Raw genomic sequence first — 17,508 nt, forward strand, 5'->3', positions numbered from 1 at the left:
TCTAAACAAGGTGGGTGGAATCAGGCGCAGAGAGCAGATAGCGATATTACAGTTTATTCTCCGGCGAACAAGAAACACGGTCAACCCAACACACACAGGGTGAACAATCCAACACAGGATAAAGACAGACCGGAGAATATTAACACAAGATACACCGACTGACATGAAACACAAATAACAATCCCACACAAAACAGGGGCGGGACAACCTACTACATATACAGACACTAATTAACTAAACAACACACAGGTGAAACCAATAAGACAAAACCAACAGATACACAAAAAGGGATCGGTAGTGGCTTGTAGGACGGTGACGACGACCGCCGAGCACCGCCTGAACAGGCAGGAGAGCCAACCACGGCGGAAGTTGTGACACCTACTTTATTCTTAAAATAACTCCAGCACAGAGAAGAGAAAGGAGCCTTAAATAATTCAACAACAAAGCGATTGAATTCAAAAATGCTTTTGACTCTTTTTAATTTTGGGCATCAACCAAAAACACAGCATTTTCCTTAGTTTGAATTAGATTTAAAACATACAACTATTTCAAAATGCATATGTTTATTAGGCTACTGTGCAGTCTGACAAAACCAACAGGACAATGAGAATAGGCAAAAATAACACACCATAATTCCTCTCAAGAGAATTAACATTACAGTTACACCAACTGGTAGGCTGATCACACAATTGTACAAAATGGTAAAAGAACTCTTGAAGAAAGCTACCCATCTACATACACATTTCTTGTGTTTACATCTAACAATAGCAACAGGAATATTATAAAAGTGAAATAAGTATTTGTTCTGACTTACATTTGGTCAAAAACGCACAAATATCAAATGAATGACAGTCTGATCTCCACAAAAGCCATCCTAAATAAGAAATCAATGTTGTTGGTTGCCATGGTGAATAATCCAATAATAATTGGTAGGACACATAAAAGGAAACATCAAAGAGTTTCCCGGAATCACTAAACGAAAATACTGGCAAATCAATAAAATGTCCTTGTACAGTAGTAGATCTAATTAAATTTAGAGGATTCTAAATTAATATCTAAGGGGATTTTGTACAATTATAATGCAGGGTTATTAATAAATTAATATATTTGTAGTGGTTGATGCATTATTGGGGGGGCAAATCTGGTTTTAGAGTACTTAAGCATCGAATACATTGCAAGTTTGCCCATTTTGGCCTTTGGACTACACTTTACAATATGACTCAACTCTGACTGACATCTATAGTGCTACAAATATATTATTGACTGTTTTATTAAGTAGTCTTGCTTGTCTCAGAGCAGCGCGAAACAGTGCTGAAGTAGTTGACCACATTCAAGTAGGCTATTGCTTCAAATCCTATTATAACAATTGGATGACATTGGGAGTTTCAGTAAGCAACAATTTGTTGCCTTCATTAGCCTACTTTATTCTTAAATTAACTCCAGCACATAGAAGAGAAAGGATTGAATTCACAAATGCATTTGACTGTTTTTAATATTGGCCATCAACCAAAAACACAGCATCTGCCGTGATAGAAATACATTATTGTATTCGTTTTGTTTTTTTTACTATTTCAAAATGCGTATGTTTATTAGGCTACTGTGCAGTCTGACTAGTAAACATACCCTACATTACATAGTAAACATGGTAATGTGCCTAATTACTTACATAAGGGCGAGCAGGCCATGTCCAGACTTTCTCAGTGACCTGAAGTACTCATTAACTCTGTCTTTAATGCTTTTTCGGGTTGCATCAGTCATGGACAGAAACCTCTGAGACACAGTATTAATGATGAACACCCGGAGGTTCACTGGTAAGCCACATTTGCCTCTGGATCCATCCCAAATGGTATTCTGTGTCAACTCGTGTTATCTCTCTTCGGTCACACATCCTTGGAATAGCAGAACAGTCCGGACGGACCTCGTCGTGCCTGGTGAGCAGTTCGTTAAGTTTTGTTGTCAGAAGAGGAATGGAAATGTCAGAGTGAACCGACGACCTGACGAATCCGCTACATCAAATCAAATCAAATCAAATTTATTTTATATAGCCCTTCGTACATCAGCTGATATCTCAAAGTGCTGTACAGAAACCCAGCCTAAAACCCCAAACAGCAAGCAATGCAGGTGTAGATGCACGGTGGTTAGGAAAAACTCCCTAGAAAGGCCAAAACCTAGGAAGAAACCTAAAGAGGAACCAGGCTATGTGGGGTGGCCAGTCCTCTTCTGGCTGTGCCGGGTAGAGATTATAACAGAACATGGCCAAGATGTTCAAATGTTCATAAATGACCAGCATGGTCGAATAATAATAAGGCAGAACAGTTGAAACTGGAGCAGCAGCACGGCCAGGTGGACTGGGGACAGCAAGGAGTCATCATGTCAGGTAGTCCTGGGGCATGGTCCTAGGGCTCAGGTCCTCCGAGAGAGAGAAGGAGAGAATTAGAGAACGCACACTTAGATTCACACAGGACACCGAATTGGACAGGAGAAGTACTCCAGATATAACAAACTGACCCCAGCCCCCGACACATAAACTACTGCAGCATAAATACTGGAGGCTGAGACAGGAGGGGTCAGGAGACACTGTGGCCCCACCCGAGGACACCCCCGGACAGGGCCAAACAGGAAGGATATAACCCCACCCACTTTGCCAAAGCACAGCCCCCACACCACTGGAGGGATATCTTCAACCACCAACTTACCACCCTGAGACAAAGCTGAGTATAGCCCGCAAAGATCTCCGCCATGGCACAACGTATGTTTATTAGGGGGGCGCCAACCCAGACAGGATGACCACATCAGTGAATCAACCCACTCAGGTGACGCACCCCTCCAGGGACGGCATGAGAGAGCCCCAGCAAGCCAGTGACTCAGCCCCCGTAATAGGGTTAGAGGCAGAGAATCCCAGTGGAAAGAGGGGAACCGGCCAGGCAGAGACAGCAAGGGTGGTTCGTTGCTCCAGAGCCTTTCCGTTCACCTTCCCACTCCTGGGCCAGACTACACTCAATCATATGACCCACTGAAGAGATGAGTCTTCAGTAAAGACTTAAAGGTTGAGACTGAGTTTGCGTCTCTGACATGGGTAGGCAGACCGTTCCATAAAAATGGAGCTCTATAGGAGAAAGCCCTGCCTCCAGCTGTTTGCTTAGAAATTCTAGGGACAATTAGGAGGCCTGCGTCTTGTGACCGTAGCGTACATATGTTGACTCTGCCTGTCAGAGGTGGAGTTCCAGAGCTCACAGGTGTGCCTGGCATGGATTGTGACTCCATTTCGTTCCTCGACCTCTTCAACACATCATTCTCCACCAAATCCTATTATAACAATTTGGATGACTTTGGGTGTTCCAGTAAGCAACTATTTGTTGCTTTCATTAACCTACTTTATTGGAATATTTCTGTCATTCAGTGATATTTATTCCCATAGTAATTTGTTATGGTTCCATCCAGATGTGGTTAGAAAACAATGCATTTGGTGGACCTGGTAAGAATCTATTGTCTTGCTGATAGCCCATCAAGGATGGATGACTTCTTTTGTATTCTTAAAAGAACTCCAGCACAGGGAAGAGAAAGGAACCTTGAATAATTAAACATCTCGGTAAAATGCTGTTAGACTTGGGGAATATGGTCACGGACAGTGCTATTCGCCTGTGTTACGCCGAACGTGACGACCCAGGAAAAGGAACAGGTACAGTAGGCTCCAATACTGTAAAGTTGGCCAAATAATGCTGAAAATAATGCTTAAATAAATTGACTGTTGGTCTTTACTGTATGCTGCACATTTTTACATTGTATTCCATTTCAACAAACAAGACTATTCAACTAACTGATGGTTGAAGATGATGAGCGATCGGCAAAGGCAATCTGGAATCTGCTGGCATCACAGCACAACATCAACATCGCTCTAATCACAGTCAGAAGACAGTTGAAGAAACTTGAGTGGACTTATGGAAAGGCTCTGTTACACATTTTATATACAGTTGAAGTTGGAAGTTTACATTCACTTAGGTTGGAGTCATTAAAACTAGTTTTTCAACCATTCCACAAATGTCTTGTTAACAAACTATAGTTTTGGCAAGTTGGTTAGGACATCTACTTTGTGCATAACACATGCAATTTATCCAACAGTTGTTTACAGACAGATTATTTCACTTATAACTCACTGTATCACAATTCCAGTGGGCCAGAAGTTTACATACTCTAAGTTGACTGTGCCTTTAAAGAGCTTGGAAAATTCCAGAAAATAATGTCATGGCTTTAGAAACTTCTGATAGGCTTATTGACATAATTTGAGTCAATTGGAGGTGTACCTGTGGCTGTATTTCAAGGCCTACCTTCAAAATCAGTAACTCTTTGCTTGACATCATGGGAAAATCAAAAGAAATCAGCCAAGACTTCAGATATTTGTAGACCTCCACAAGTCTGGTTCGTCTTGGGAGCAATTTCCAAACGCCTGACTGTACCACGTTCATCTGTACAAACAATAGTACGCAAGAATAAACACCATGGGACCACGCAGCCATGATACTGCTCAGGAAGGAGACGCATTCTGTCTCCTAGAGATGAACGTACTTTGGTGTGAAAAGTGCAAATCAATCCCAGACCAACAGCAAAAGACCTTGTGAAGATGCCTGAGGAAACAGGTACAAAAGTATCTATATCCACAGTAGAACAAGTCCTATACCGATATGATCTGAGAGGCCGCTCAGCAAGGAAGAAGCCACTGCTCCAAAACTGCCATAAAAAGCCAGACAACCTTTGTGGAAGGCAACCTGAAACGTTTGACCCACGTTAAACAATTTAAAGGGAATGCTACCAAATACTAATTGAGTGTATGTAAACTTCTGACCCACTGGGAATGTGATGAAAGAAATAAAAGCTGAAATAAATCATTCTCTTTACTATTATTCTGACATTTCACATTCTTAAAATAAAATGGTGATCCTAACTGACCGAAGTCAGGGAATTTTTTCCAGGATTTAAATGTCAGGAATTGTGAAAAACTGAGTTTAAATGTATTTGGCTAAGGTGTATGTAATCTTCTGACTTCTGTAGTTTTTTCACAATAATTCGTCTGACAAACAGAGAACTTTGCGTGCTGCAGGCCCAGGCATGGATCAAAGCTGGCGAGACATTCAATTACATCATCAAGATGTGACCACATAGTGTCCTACTAATAGTACTTGTGAAAAACAAGTGTTTGAGAACATGTTTTCAAATACCTCCAGGGCCGATAGACAAGTTCCTTACTTTTTCCCCCTTCTGCTTGCCTCTTCCATTTTTGCAGTAATGCTGCAATTAGTTGGTTGCAATTTTGGGTAGAGCAGACATTTCCGTGGTAGCTGCATGTGTAACATAACTCTACCAGTCCTATTTATGATATCATTTACAAAGTTTTACCTTTTTTAATTTTTTTTATTGAAAATGTTTTTTTTAAATCAATTAGTATATTTGAGTTGAACTACAATATTTATTGTATTATTTCATTTTCAAACAATCGAAAGTGAGCAGTTGTAATCTGAATAAAGGTACAAAGGCCATTCTTGAACATGGGGTGAGACATTGTTACTAATTTGATAGAAAATCAGTACGGATTTAATTATAACTTTTGTATGTCTGACACCTTTAGTGAGAGGTCTAATGCTTTAATATTTAATAATTTCTGCCCTCCGAATTCATATTCATTATATAAATATGCCCATGTGCACCTTCATCAGATGAACCTCAGCATGTCGGCTAAAGCGATTTAATTCATGAATGCATTTGAAAGTTTTTAATATTGTGATAATGAAGAGCAAAATAATCCTAACATTTCCAAATAAAAATCAGATTGATTTATCAAGACCAGACCCCATGCTATGTAATTCAGTGATATTTATTCCCATAGTAAATAAATCGATATGGATCCGTTAATATATATATATATATAATATATGTCGATGAAGTAATAGTGTACAGTATATGCTTTATCCGACATTTTGCGGTTGAATGAGGTTTGGAGTTAGAAATGTAAAACTTTAGAGTACTTAATACATTTCAAGTTGGGGGGATTTTTTTCACACCTAGCCAAGCCATCCTTTTGTAAAGGTTGAAGAGTCTGTCGTCCTGCTAATAGTCCATCATGGAAACGTTATTGGACCCATAGGTTTTAGGCCTGCAAGTAGGTTATAATAATCCATGCCTTCTGGGAATGTTTAAATGTCCAAATATTATAGGTGGAGTTAGAATTTTGGCTGTCAGAAGTATTAAAATCAACCAATTAAATGTGCTTTATTATCCAAATGTTTAAAGTGCAACACGCATCTGATTATACAATATGAATAGGATTTATTTTGTTGACATTATTTATTGTAACCACAATGTCACAAATTATTTAACACACACAACATGAGCAGATTAACTTGGTCAAAACCATCAAAACATTTATTTATTAAAGACTAACAGACTGAAAACACCTCCATTAATTTACGAACAGGTAGTCAATTTACAGTTTAGACTACCGATAGATCAGCGATATTTCCGAGATGATTTTGTTTTCAAATACCTGAAAGTGAGCAGTTGTAATCTAAATAAAGGTAAAAAGGCCATTCTTGAACATGGTGTGAGACAATATGATCTTAAATGGAATATTTTTTGCTCATATAATTTTAACAGGTCGATAGGTGTAGTCAAAACCATGAGCAGATATGTGAACTGTGATATGACTAAAGAGTTAAACTCTCTGGTGTCCCACCTCGCCAACAGCCAGTGAAATTGTAGGGCAACAAATTCAAAACAACAGAAATATCATAATAAAAATTCCTCAACCTTACAAGTATTTTACACCATTTTAAAGATACACTTCTCGTTAATCCAATCACTGTGTCCGATTTCAAAAAGGCTTTTCGGCGAAAGCAGAACATATATCATTATGTTAGGTCAGCAACTAGTCACAGAAAGCATTCAGCTATTTTCCAACCAGAGGTTTCACAAAAAGCAGAAATATAGATAAAATTAATCACTAACCTTTGACGATCTTCATCTGATGACACTCCCAGGTCTCAATATTACACAATACATGTATGTTTTGTTCGATCAAGTTCATATTTATATCCAAAAACCTCAGTTTACATTGGTGCCATGTTCAGAAATGCCTACAAAACACCTGGAGAAATTGCAGAGAGCCACATCAAATAACAGAAATACTCATCATAAAACTTTGATGAAAGATACATGTTTTACATAGAATTAAAGATAAACTTCTTAATGCAACTACTGTATCAGATTTCAAAAATGCTTTACGGCAAAAGCACAATATTCAATAATCTGAGAACAGCCTTCAGCCACAAAAGCAAGCCATACAGTTACCCGCCAAATTGTGGAGTCAACAAATGTCATAAATAGCCATATAAATCTTCACTTACCTTTGCTGATCTTCGTCGGAATGCACTCACAGGACTCCCACTTCCACAAGAAATGTATGTTTACGTCCATATGTATGTCCAAATACCTCCGTTTTGTTTGCACGTTTAGTTCACTATTCCAAAGGCACAATGCGCCAGTGCAAAATCCAGACGAAAAGTCAAAAGAGTTCCATTACAGTTTGTAGAAACATGTCAAATGATGTTTACAATCAATCCTTAGGGTCTTTCTATAATAAATCTTCAATAATATTCCAACCGAACAATAGCATATTCATTACAGAGGAAAAAGAAGGAATTGGGCGCCCGCGTGACCGCGCAGTAAAGAACTGTTTGGCCTCAGCCTAGTCCACTTGTTGAAACAGCTCTTATTCGACACCCTTCCACAATAGAAGCCTCAAACAACTTTCTAAAGACTGTTGACATCTGCTGGAAGCCCTGGGAAGTGCAACCTGGCCCCATAGACACAGCATATTGGATAGGCAATTACTTAAATTAAACTACAAACCTCAGATTTGTCTCATGTTTTCGCCTGCCATATGAGTTCTGTTATACTCACGGGCATCATTCAAACAGTTTTAGAAACTTCAGAGTGTTTTCTATCCAATACTACTAATAATATGCATATATTAGCATCTGGGACAGAGTAGCAGGCAGTTTACTCTGGGCACCTTATTCATCCAAGCTACTCAATACTGCCCCCCTGTCACCAAGAAGTTAATCAGGGTGATTTTTTCACAAATAGACAGGTATTTTCATCAATGGCACATTGTTTGAAGAGTCCTCAAACAGGGGGTAGAGTTCCAGAGCTCACAGGTGTGGCTGGCATGGATTGTGACTCCATCTCGTTCCTCGCCCTCTTCAATTCGTTTTTCTCCACCTGACTCTCCACCAATGCCGCCTGACTCTCTGCCAATGACGTGACTCTCCGCCAATACCTCCTGGTTCTGGACCAATGCATCAACTGATTCATTTTACAATCACAATCAGATTAATTTTACAATCATAATCCTAAGATTTCCAAATAAAAATCTGATTGATTTATCAAGACCAGCTCTGTCATTCAGTAATAATAATAATAATAATCATTGGATAACAGATCATCTCTCAGAACTCATTAAGAGGCAGCTTCTATCTTCAATATAATCATTAATTCAGAAGGTCAAACCCAGAAGTGGCCTGCAGTAGGTTATAATTAATGGAAAATTGCGTGTCAATTTATAAACCATGTGCCATGGAATCGGTACATCTAAAATCTCTTCCCAACTATTTTGCAAAATGGTATATATTTTTATTTACCACTATTTTCTTTAACAAATTTTGTTCTTTAATGCAGGGCCGACAGACAGGTTACGTCTGTCGGCCCTGCACTACTTTTCCCCCCTTCCACTTGATAAAGGTTTCCAATTGACAATGTTTTTTTAATCAAATAGTATATTTGAGTTTAACCACAATATTTGTTGTATTATTTGTTCTGTCTTTTCTGGTGGATTAAACTGAAATTGCAACCTACTTTCTATGACTTGTTTAAAAAATAACAATATTTTTTTTATTTTTTGTTGTTGCCTGATGCAGGACTCTAGTGCCAGAGAAGAGAGACTCTCCGACTGAAAACACTTCCATTAATTTACGAAAAGATAGTACATTTGTGCCACAGTTTAGACTACCAATAGTTACGCGTTCTACCTCCCCCTTGTGATGACAGAATGCCACCATCTCCCACTAACAGTCGCGGCATAAGCTCGGAACTTTTAAAAGAAAGTATTTATTTAGTTTTTATAGGTTATAGGGTATTTTGTGTAGATTTCATTTATTTAATCCGTTTTAAGTCTGTAACGTAACAAAATGTGGGAAAAGTCAAGCGGCCTGAATACTTTTGCATTATTACAATAGAAGCTGGTTTGGCAGACGTTTTGTTACGTAAACATCCTTCTGCTGTGTGTTCCATTAGGCTGTCCCTCCTTGTCCCCAGCTGACCCAGGCTGTGAGAACCCCACGTTGGCATTCCAGGGTTGCATGCGTCTCATCTCCATCAACAGCCAGCCAATGGACCTGAACCAGGTGCAACAAGGACGGCTGGGAAACTACAAGGAGCTGCAGTTTGACACATGTGGCATCCATGACAGGTATCACAATTTCTGTATACAATATTAGAATTTTGAAATGATGTGCCAAGGTGACAACCTTCATCTCAAAGCATATGCATGGGACTTTTTTTTTGCTTATGCAACTAACACAAAACTTAACACTTGATTATTGTCAGACCTTGTTTGATATAGTATGTTCCAGCAACTCTGTTTGGATTGTGCAAGGACATAATTGCTGTCTCATTTTGATTTTATGGCGCTGCCATAAAACATTGTAGTTTATTTTGGACCTGAAGCTTGTGAAATCCTTTTCTCACAGCTGAAGTGTGAGCAAATTAACATTAACACACGTTCTAAGGCAGGGGACCTTTGAAGTCAGCAGCCTTTACAGGGTCTACAGTAATTACTGAGGAGGGTTGAGTAATTAAAGAAACGTGGTAGGTTCCTATGTTGCCCAATGGAAAAAGCAGCTGATTGAGACTGCTTTCGACTGTGTCTCTAATTAACTGTGACTGGAGTCAGAGCGCCGATTGACTGATTGCCAGACTGACAGTCTACTGTACAATTTTTACTGGGATGAAACCAAGGAACCAGTTAACCTAAGAGACAAGATCCCCTGAGAAGTGATGATGAGGAGAGGAGCTTATTTTTCTTTAGTGTTTCCAAAAATTGTCGGGAGCAAAATGTCTCATGTTATGACACCTAACCGAACATATTTTAATTGGGAACATAGCATGAGAAACAGTAAGCAAAAATAATTGAGGCAAAGCTCAAAAGATGCAACTTTTTTCTTAGTGTTAAAATCTTGAACATTCTTTTGCTATTTTTATATATAGAACCAGCGCCCAATACATTAGTCAAAGCACAATATGAATAATCTGATGTCTACATGCATTGCTATACTGTAATTAGACTATACACTATTTCAGGATGTGCAACATGGAGTGTTTTTGGAGAACTGGTTATTTAAACCCCACCCATTTCTGAATTACTTTGTATTTCGGTCCTGTGGTGAGGATTAAGCACGGTGTTTATGCTTGTGGGGTTCCAATAATCAACACAATAAAAAAAGGCTTCCATCTTCAACCTTTTCAATATAATGACAACCTAGCTATAATTGCGTAACCTCCACTGTAACGGGCAAATCACTGCAATCAAACAAGATTACTACATACCCTGGGAGTTGTTCTTTCTATCGTCTTACCTTTTTAGAAAGTGTTGATTTATTCTTCCCCCTGCTCAACACTGCCTGTATATTCATAGTATAACATAGCAAAGCTAGGCCTCCCTCTGTCTCTCTCCATCACCAATTCTCCAGCTTTAAAACATTCATGAGCAGCTGTCATCCTCCAGGACCCTGCCAGGCTCAGGGTGGCAGTCCCCTAACAGCCAGCGCAGGTTGACTGGAAGACCGCGGCCTCCGCATGCCACCGTGGGGGTGGGGGCCATGGGTTCTTAGGAATGTTCAATAATGCCATTAAGGGACATGCCCAACCTAACTCAGCACTTTGGCTTGTGACATACTTTAAAGAAAAGCAATTCATTTCTTTGTCAGCGAGGGAACTAATTACATAACACAAAAAAACTTGAAGAGATTATAGTATCTTTTGTTGAAGAGCTTTCCTTGCCATTCACTCCGACCACTAAAACTTTATTGTCCGGTTTATTGCGGAGGAACAGTTCTGCAAGTTGAGCAGCATAATTTTATGGTCCACGAAAGCCTTTTTCTGTGTGCATGAATAAAAATAGCACAGCAATAATTAAACCATCACCCGAACATTATCCGGAGAACAGTTGACTCCTTTTGTAGTGCTAAATAGGTAAATGGGTATTGTAATAGCTGTGTTGTATGTACAACCCCCCACTAAACCAGAGCTCCCCTGGGACAGGTTTCACAATTGAAGCGGAATTAAATAATATATGCAAGCTTAAAAGGCAGGTAATTTTAGAAGGTACAGAGGCATGAGGAAGGCACTATTAATCAGAGTGTCTTTCCATAGCCAGTTTCACTGGTACTTTTTCTGCATATTGTTAACATTTACAGAGACCTCAGACGATTTGCAAAAATGTCATTGTAGAGAGGGAGAGGGGTGAGGAGAGTGGGGTTGTGTTGGGTTGCTTGCACCTGCCATAGCCATGCATGTTTACAAACAACTGCCGACACAAACACCTGCTTTACTGGAATTTGAGCCCCACACAAAAATCAACAATAACAAAATTGTTATGAAAATCTAAACTCAATTTTCTGTTTGCTAAATCTATTGTCACTGGAGAGTTTTGTATGCAGATGCTCATCTTTAAACGGCTCCCTGTGAAATTAGACTGTGTCAGGAATAATTACAATTTTAAGTCTTACAGTCGTTTTGTTGTTAAGAAGATGTCAAAACACCTGCCATCGTCAGTCAAGCATATTTTGTAATGTCCTCAAAACCATTATCTCCAGCTAGTTCAGTTCAGTCAGAGAGTGGGAACAACCACATTGTTTTAGCATTGCTGTCTCCATGACTTTGCCTCTCTAGTACCAGGTTACTTGGATTCCTTCTCACTGTCTGATCTTCCCTGTCTCTCTAGATGTCTGCCCAACTTCTGTGAACATGGAGGGCAGTGTTCCCAGTCCTGGAACACCTTCTACTGTGACTGCTCTGGAACAGGATACGCTGGAGCCACCTGCCACAACTGTGAGTCCTGCCTGCTCTCCGGCTGTATGGGACATGACTGGGCTGACCTCTGTACCCATTGTGTTTTATTGTGTAAATACACTAGATGACCAAGAGTATGTGGACACCTGCTTGTCAAACATCTCATTCCAAATTCATGGGCATTAATATGGAGTTGGTCCCCCTTTTACTGCAATAACAGCCTCCACTCTTCTGGGAAGGCTTTCCACTAGATGTTGGAACATTGCTGCGGGGACTTGCTTCTATTCATCTACAAGAGCATTAGTGATGTTGGGTGATTAGGCCTGGCTCGCAGTCGGTGTTCCAATTCATCCCAAAGGTGTTCGATGAGTTGAGGTCAGTGCTCTGTGCACTGGGGGCATTGTCATGCTGAAGCAGGAAAGGGCCTTCCCCAAACTGTTGCAACAAAGTTGGAAGCACAGAATAATCTATAATGTCATTGTAATCTATAATGTCATTGTATGCTATAGCTTTAAGATTTCCCTTCACTGGAACTAAGGGGCCTAGCCCGAACCATGAAAAACAGCCATTAATCCTCCTCCACCAAACTTTACAATTGGCACTCTGCATTGGGGTTGGTAGCGTTCTCCTGGCATCCACCAAACCTATATTCATCCCTTGGACTGCCAGATGGTGAAACATGATTCATCACTTCAGAGAAAACATTTCAATCGCTCCAGAGTCCACAATGGCGTGAGCTTTACACAACTTCAGCCAACGCTTGGCATTGCGCATGGGGATCTTAGGCTTGTTTGCGGCTGCTCGGCCTTGGAAACTCATTTCATGAATCTCCCAAAGAACAGTTATTGTGCTGACGTTGCTTCCAGAGGCAGCTTGGAACTCGGGTAGTGAGTGTTGCAACCGAGGACAGAAGATTTTTACCCGCTACGCCCTTCAGCACTCGGTGGTCCCGTTTTTTGAGCTTGTGAGGTCTACCACTTCACGTTGTTTTCCTAGACATTTCCACTTCACAATAACAGCACTACAGTTGACTAGGATAGCTCGAGCAGGGCAGACATTTTACGAATTGACTTGTTGGAAAGCTGGCATCCGATCAAAGTCACTGAGCTCTTCAGTAAGGCTATTCTACTGCCAATCTATGTCTATGGAGATTGCATGGTTGTCTGCTCGATTTTTTTACACCTGTCAGCAACGAGTGAGGTTGAAATAGCCGAATCCACTAATTTGAAGGGTTGTCCACATACTTTTGTATATATAGTGTATTCTACTCAGCAAAAAAAGAAACGTCCCTTTTTCAGGACCCTGTCTTTCAAAGATAATTTCTAAAAATCCAAATAACTTCACAGATCTTCATTGTAGAGGGTTTAAACACTGTTTCCCATGCTTGTTCAATGAACCATAAACAATTAATGAACATGCACCTGTGGAATGGTCGTTAAGACACTAACAGCTTACAGAAGCTAGGCAATTAAGGTCAGTTATGAAAACTTAGGACACTAAAGATGACTTTCTACTGACTCTGAAAAACACCAAAAGAAAGATGCCCAGGGTCCCTACTCATCAGCGTGAATGTGCCTTAGGCATGCTGCAAGGAGGCATGAGGACTGCAGATGTGGCCAGGACAATAAATTGCAATGTCTGTACTGTGAGACGACTAAGACAGCGCTACAGAGAGATGGGACAAACATCTGATCGTCTTCGCAGTGGCAGACCACGTGCAGCAACACCTGCACAGGATCGGTACATCCCAACATCACACCTATGGGACAGGTACAGGATAGCAACAACAACTGCCCGAGTTACACCAGGAACGCCCTCTCCCTCCATCAGTACTCAGAATGTCCACAATAGGCTGAGAGAGGCTGGACTGAGGGCTTGTAGGCCTGTTGTAAGGCAGGTCCTCACCAGACATCACCGGCAACAACGTCGCTGGACCAGACAGGTCTGGCAAAAAGTGCTCTTCAACTGATGAGTCGCGGTTTTGTCTCACCTTGGGTGATGGTCGGAATCGCGTTTATCGTCGAAGGAATGAGCGTTACACCGAGGCCTGTACTCTGGAGCGGGATCGACTTGGAAGTGGAGGGTCCGTCGTGGTCTGGGGGGGTGTGTCACAGCATCATCGGACTGAGCTTGTTGTCATTGCAGGCGATCTCAAGGCTGTGCGTTACATGGAAGACATCCTCCTCCCTCATGTGGTATTCTTCCTGCAGGCTCATCCTGGCATGACCTTCCAGTATGACAATGCCACCAGCCATACTGCTCGTTCTGTGCATGATTTCCTGCAAGACAGGAATGTCAGTGATCCGCCATGGCCAGCAAAGAGCCCGGATCTCAATCCCATTGAGCACGTCTGGGACCTGTTGGATCAGAGGGTGAGGACTAGGGCCATTCCTCCCAGAAATTTCCGGGAACTTGCAGGTGCCTTGGTGGAAGAGTGAGGTAACATCTCACAGCAAGAACTGGCAAATCTGGTGCAGTCCATGAGGAGGAGATGCACTGCAGTACTTAATGCATCTGGTGGCCACACCAGATACTGACTTTTATTTTTGATTTTGACCCCCTTTGTTCAGGGACACATTATTCCATTTCTGTTAGTCACATGTCTGTGGAACTTGTGCAGTTTATGTCTCAGTTGTTGAATCTTGTTATGTTCATACAAATATTTACACATGTTAAGGTTCCTGAAAATCAATGCAGGTGACAGTGAGAGGATGTTTCTTTTTTTGCTGAGTTTATATGCGACAGGGTTGACCACTATTCCCATTCTGTTTCACTGTGTAAATAAACAATCTAGTCTCACTATTTCCACATCTAATATGTTGTTTTAAGGTTTAGCCATAGATTGTTTTGCATACTTCGAGGGTGTTTGATGAGATATGAGACACTATAGTTATTGTTAGGCCACCATCACATTTTAAATGGAAACAAATAAAAAATATACACAACCCTATAATACAACTGTTTCTGCAAGTGTTTTTCTTTTTGTAACAGCCTGTGACAATATTTTATTACATTTACGCTACTCAAATTGTATTTTCATTCTCTACTCCCATGTGTATTCCTCTGTAGCCATCTATGAGGCATCATGTGAGGCCTACAGGCTGACTGGCAGCTCCTCAGGCTACTTCTCCATTGATCCAGATGGCAGTGGACCTCTGGGGGCGACACAGGTCTTCTGCAACATGACAGGTGAGCTGCCATCCTGGCCCTCAACCCCACATAGACATTTAGACTGATGGCCTTTATGATCTTGTTGTCAGACTAATCTAGATTTTCAGCCAGAATTATACTTTAGATCGGATTGACATTGATCATAATCCAACAATATTATGATAATTCAGATCAATCTCAGTCTATTTCATTGATCTTCATGGGCTTTATTTAAGATAGGTACATTCTGGATTAAATGCATTTTTCTTTTCCCTTTATCCCTTTATTTGGGAAGCAGCCACATTAGACCGTTTCATATCTGTAAAATCAGAATGCACTCTAGCGAGGATGACAGAGACTGGCTGGTAATTAGGGGGACTGTCAGATATGTAAATACCTCCCAGTTTGGTACAGGATCATGAATAATCATACATCATATTCAAATCACTCCTCGAAATGAAACTTAACGTATAATCACTACTGTGCTCTCAGATTCTGACTCTGACTTTCTGACTTGTCATCCTCAATTATTCTATTTATGCATGTGCCTTTTTGCATCTGTTTTTAAAAGTGTCAAAATAAACTAAACTAAAACCTGTTTATTTGCTCCATATTGTGTGTGTAGAGGACAAGGTGTGGACAGTAGTGACCCACAACAGCACAGATCCAGTCAGGGTCCAGGGTTCTACTCTCCAAAAGCCCTACGTTATGAAGTTCAACTACAGCGCCTCACCTGAACAACTGATGGCCCTCGTGGCCGGGTCAGAGCAGTGTCAACAGGAAGTAGTATACAGCTGCAGGAAGTCCCGCCTCTTTAACACTTGGGGTGAGCATTTCCCGTATTAGCTTGCAACATGACTGAAACTTTATCTCCTCAAAACAGTTCAGTTACAGATATTTCGCACATTTTACTTAGCAGGCAACCGAAGCACAACCCATTTAATACCCATTGTTTGTCCATGTAGAGTTTGTCTATTCCCAGCTGTATAAATTCTATTGAACATTGCTTGTGTGCCGTCGCATGGGGAGTTGAAGAATTCATCTAGCCAGTGAGACCCCTTTATTCCCTCAGTTTTCTCATCGCTTGGGGAGAACCCAACTACAGGTTAATCATTCATGAAAAATGTATGTAGTCAGATCTCTATGAGGTGAATACAATGTCACCGCAGACAATAAACAACTTTATTATGCCCAAACAACAAGATCATTAAAGGAAGAAAATACTTTTATTTTCAGGCCCAGTAGATATGAAACAAAACATAATTGCTTTCATTGTTTACTTGAATGCTTCAGAAACCGTTGTTGTCTAAAAAAGAAGAGATTTAAAAACACAGCTCACTGTAATTGGACTTGCAAACAAAAGAGGCTCCTTATATTACCACTGTAACCATGTTTCCATCCAGTTTTTTCTATGCAAGTAAAGTCATAAAGTACAACAAAAAAAATGGCAGCTGTAATGGAAAGAGGAAGATTCAGTGTAATTTTATAAATGCAGACAGATAATTTGTTCATTCAACATGTTGGGATCTTTTTGTGTCGGTAAAATGTATAATGCAGGAAATGGTGGTGGAAACGCCTTTAATGCACAAATATTGATATAATAACCATCATATCGAAGTAAATCAGGAGTCACGCGATGATATGGTGTGTGGTCCTCCCACTACGACTCGGGAAACCATTCAGTTTATTAGGCTACAGATAAAATAAGTTGTGGTAAACTTCACAGGGTGGTGAAAGTACACGGTGATGAGCTTGATGCTGCTTTCCGATAAATATTGCAGTTCTTATTCTGGTGACATCATGATCGATGCTTGACTACCGTTTGACAGATAAAAACATTCTCGCTCTTATCCATAATAATCTCATCATTTAGACTAGCCTACCCTTACAGCCTACCCGCACTGTATCTGCGAGCTGTTGGCTAGAGCGCAGGTGCCAAGACCAGAGTAGGCACATTTGCTATTTAACGCATCGGTTTTTGTGACAAACCTGTCGGTAAAGTTGAAAATGCAATGGAAACGCATTGAACTTTCCGTTTTATTCAGTTGAACACTTATGCGAAAATGTACATTTCGTCTTGACTACGTCATCACTGGTTTTTATCCTCAAAATGTCAGTTTAGTGGAAACATAGCACTGGTGGGAAATGTTAATATTTTGTTTATGCAGATTCCTGAATATTTGCATGAAAATCTGTCGCCAATTGAATGGAAACCTAGCTAATTCTATCCTGCTGTATAAA

At 40.5% G+C, this 17,508-nt stretch overlaps 1 protein-coding gene across 1 annotated transcript in view; it reads left to right on the forward strand.

Moving 5' to 3' along the window:
- LOC135519409 (contactin-associated protein-like 5) overlaps positions 1-17,508 on the forward strand; it is a 124,076-nt gene that overhangs the window by 84,296 nt on the left and 22,272 nt on the right. The window contains exons 10-13 of the mRNA XM_064944613.1: positions 9,343-9,517; positions 12,050-12,156; positions 15,187-15,306; positions 15,893-16,093. Of these exons, the coding sequence (XP_064800685.1) occupies positions 9,343-9,517; positions 12,050-12,156; positions 15,187-15,306; positions 15,893-16,093 (603 nt within the window). The remainder of the gene's footprint in view (positions 1-9,342; positions 9,518-12,049; positions 12,157-15,186; positions 15,307-15,892; positions 16,094-17,508) is intronic.

This window comes from Oncorhynchus masou, chromosome 29 (assembly GCF_036934945.1).
Source record: "Oncorhynchus masou masou isolate Uvic2021 chromosome 29, UVic_Omas_1.1, whole genome shotgun sequence".
Classification (NCBI taxonomy): domain Eukaryota; kingdom Metazoa; phylum Chordata; class Actinopteri; order Salmoniformes; family Salmonidae; genus Oncorhynchus; species Oncorhynchus masou.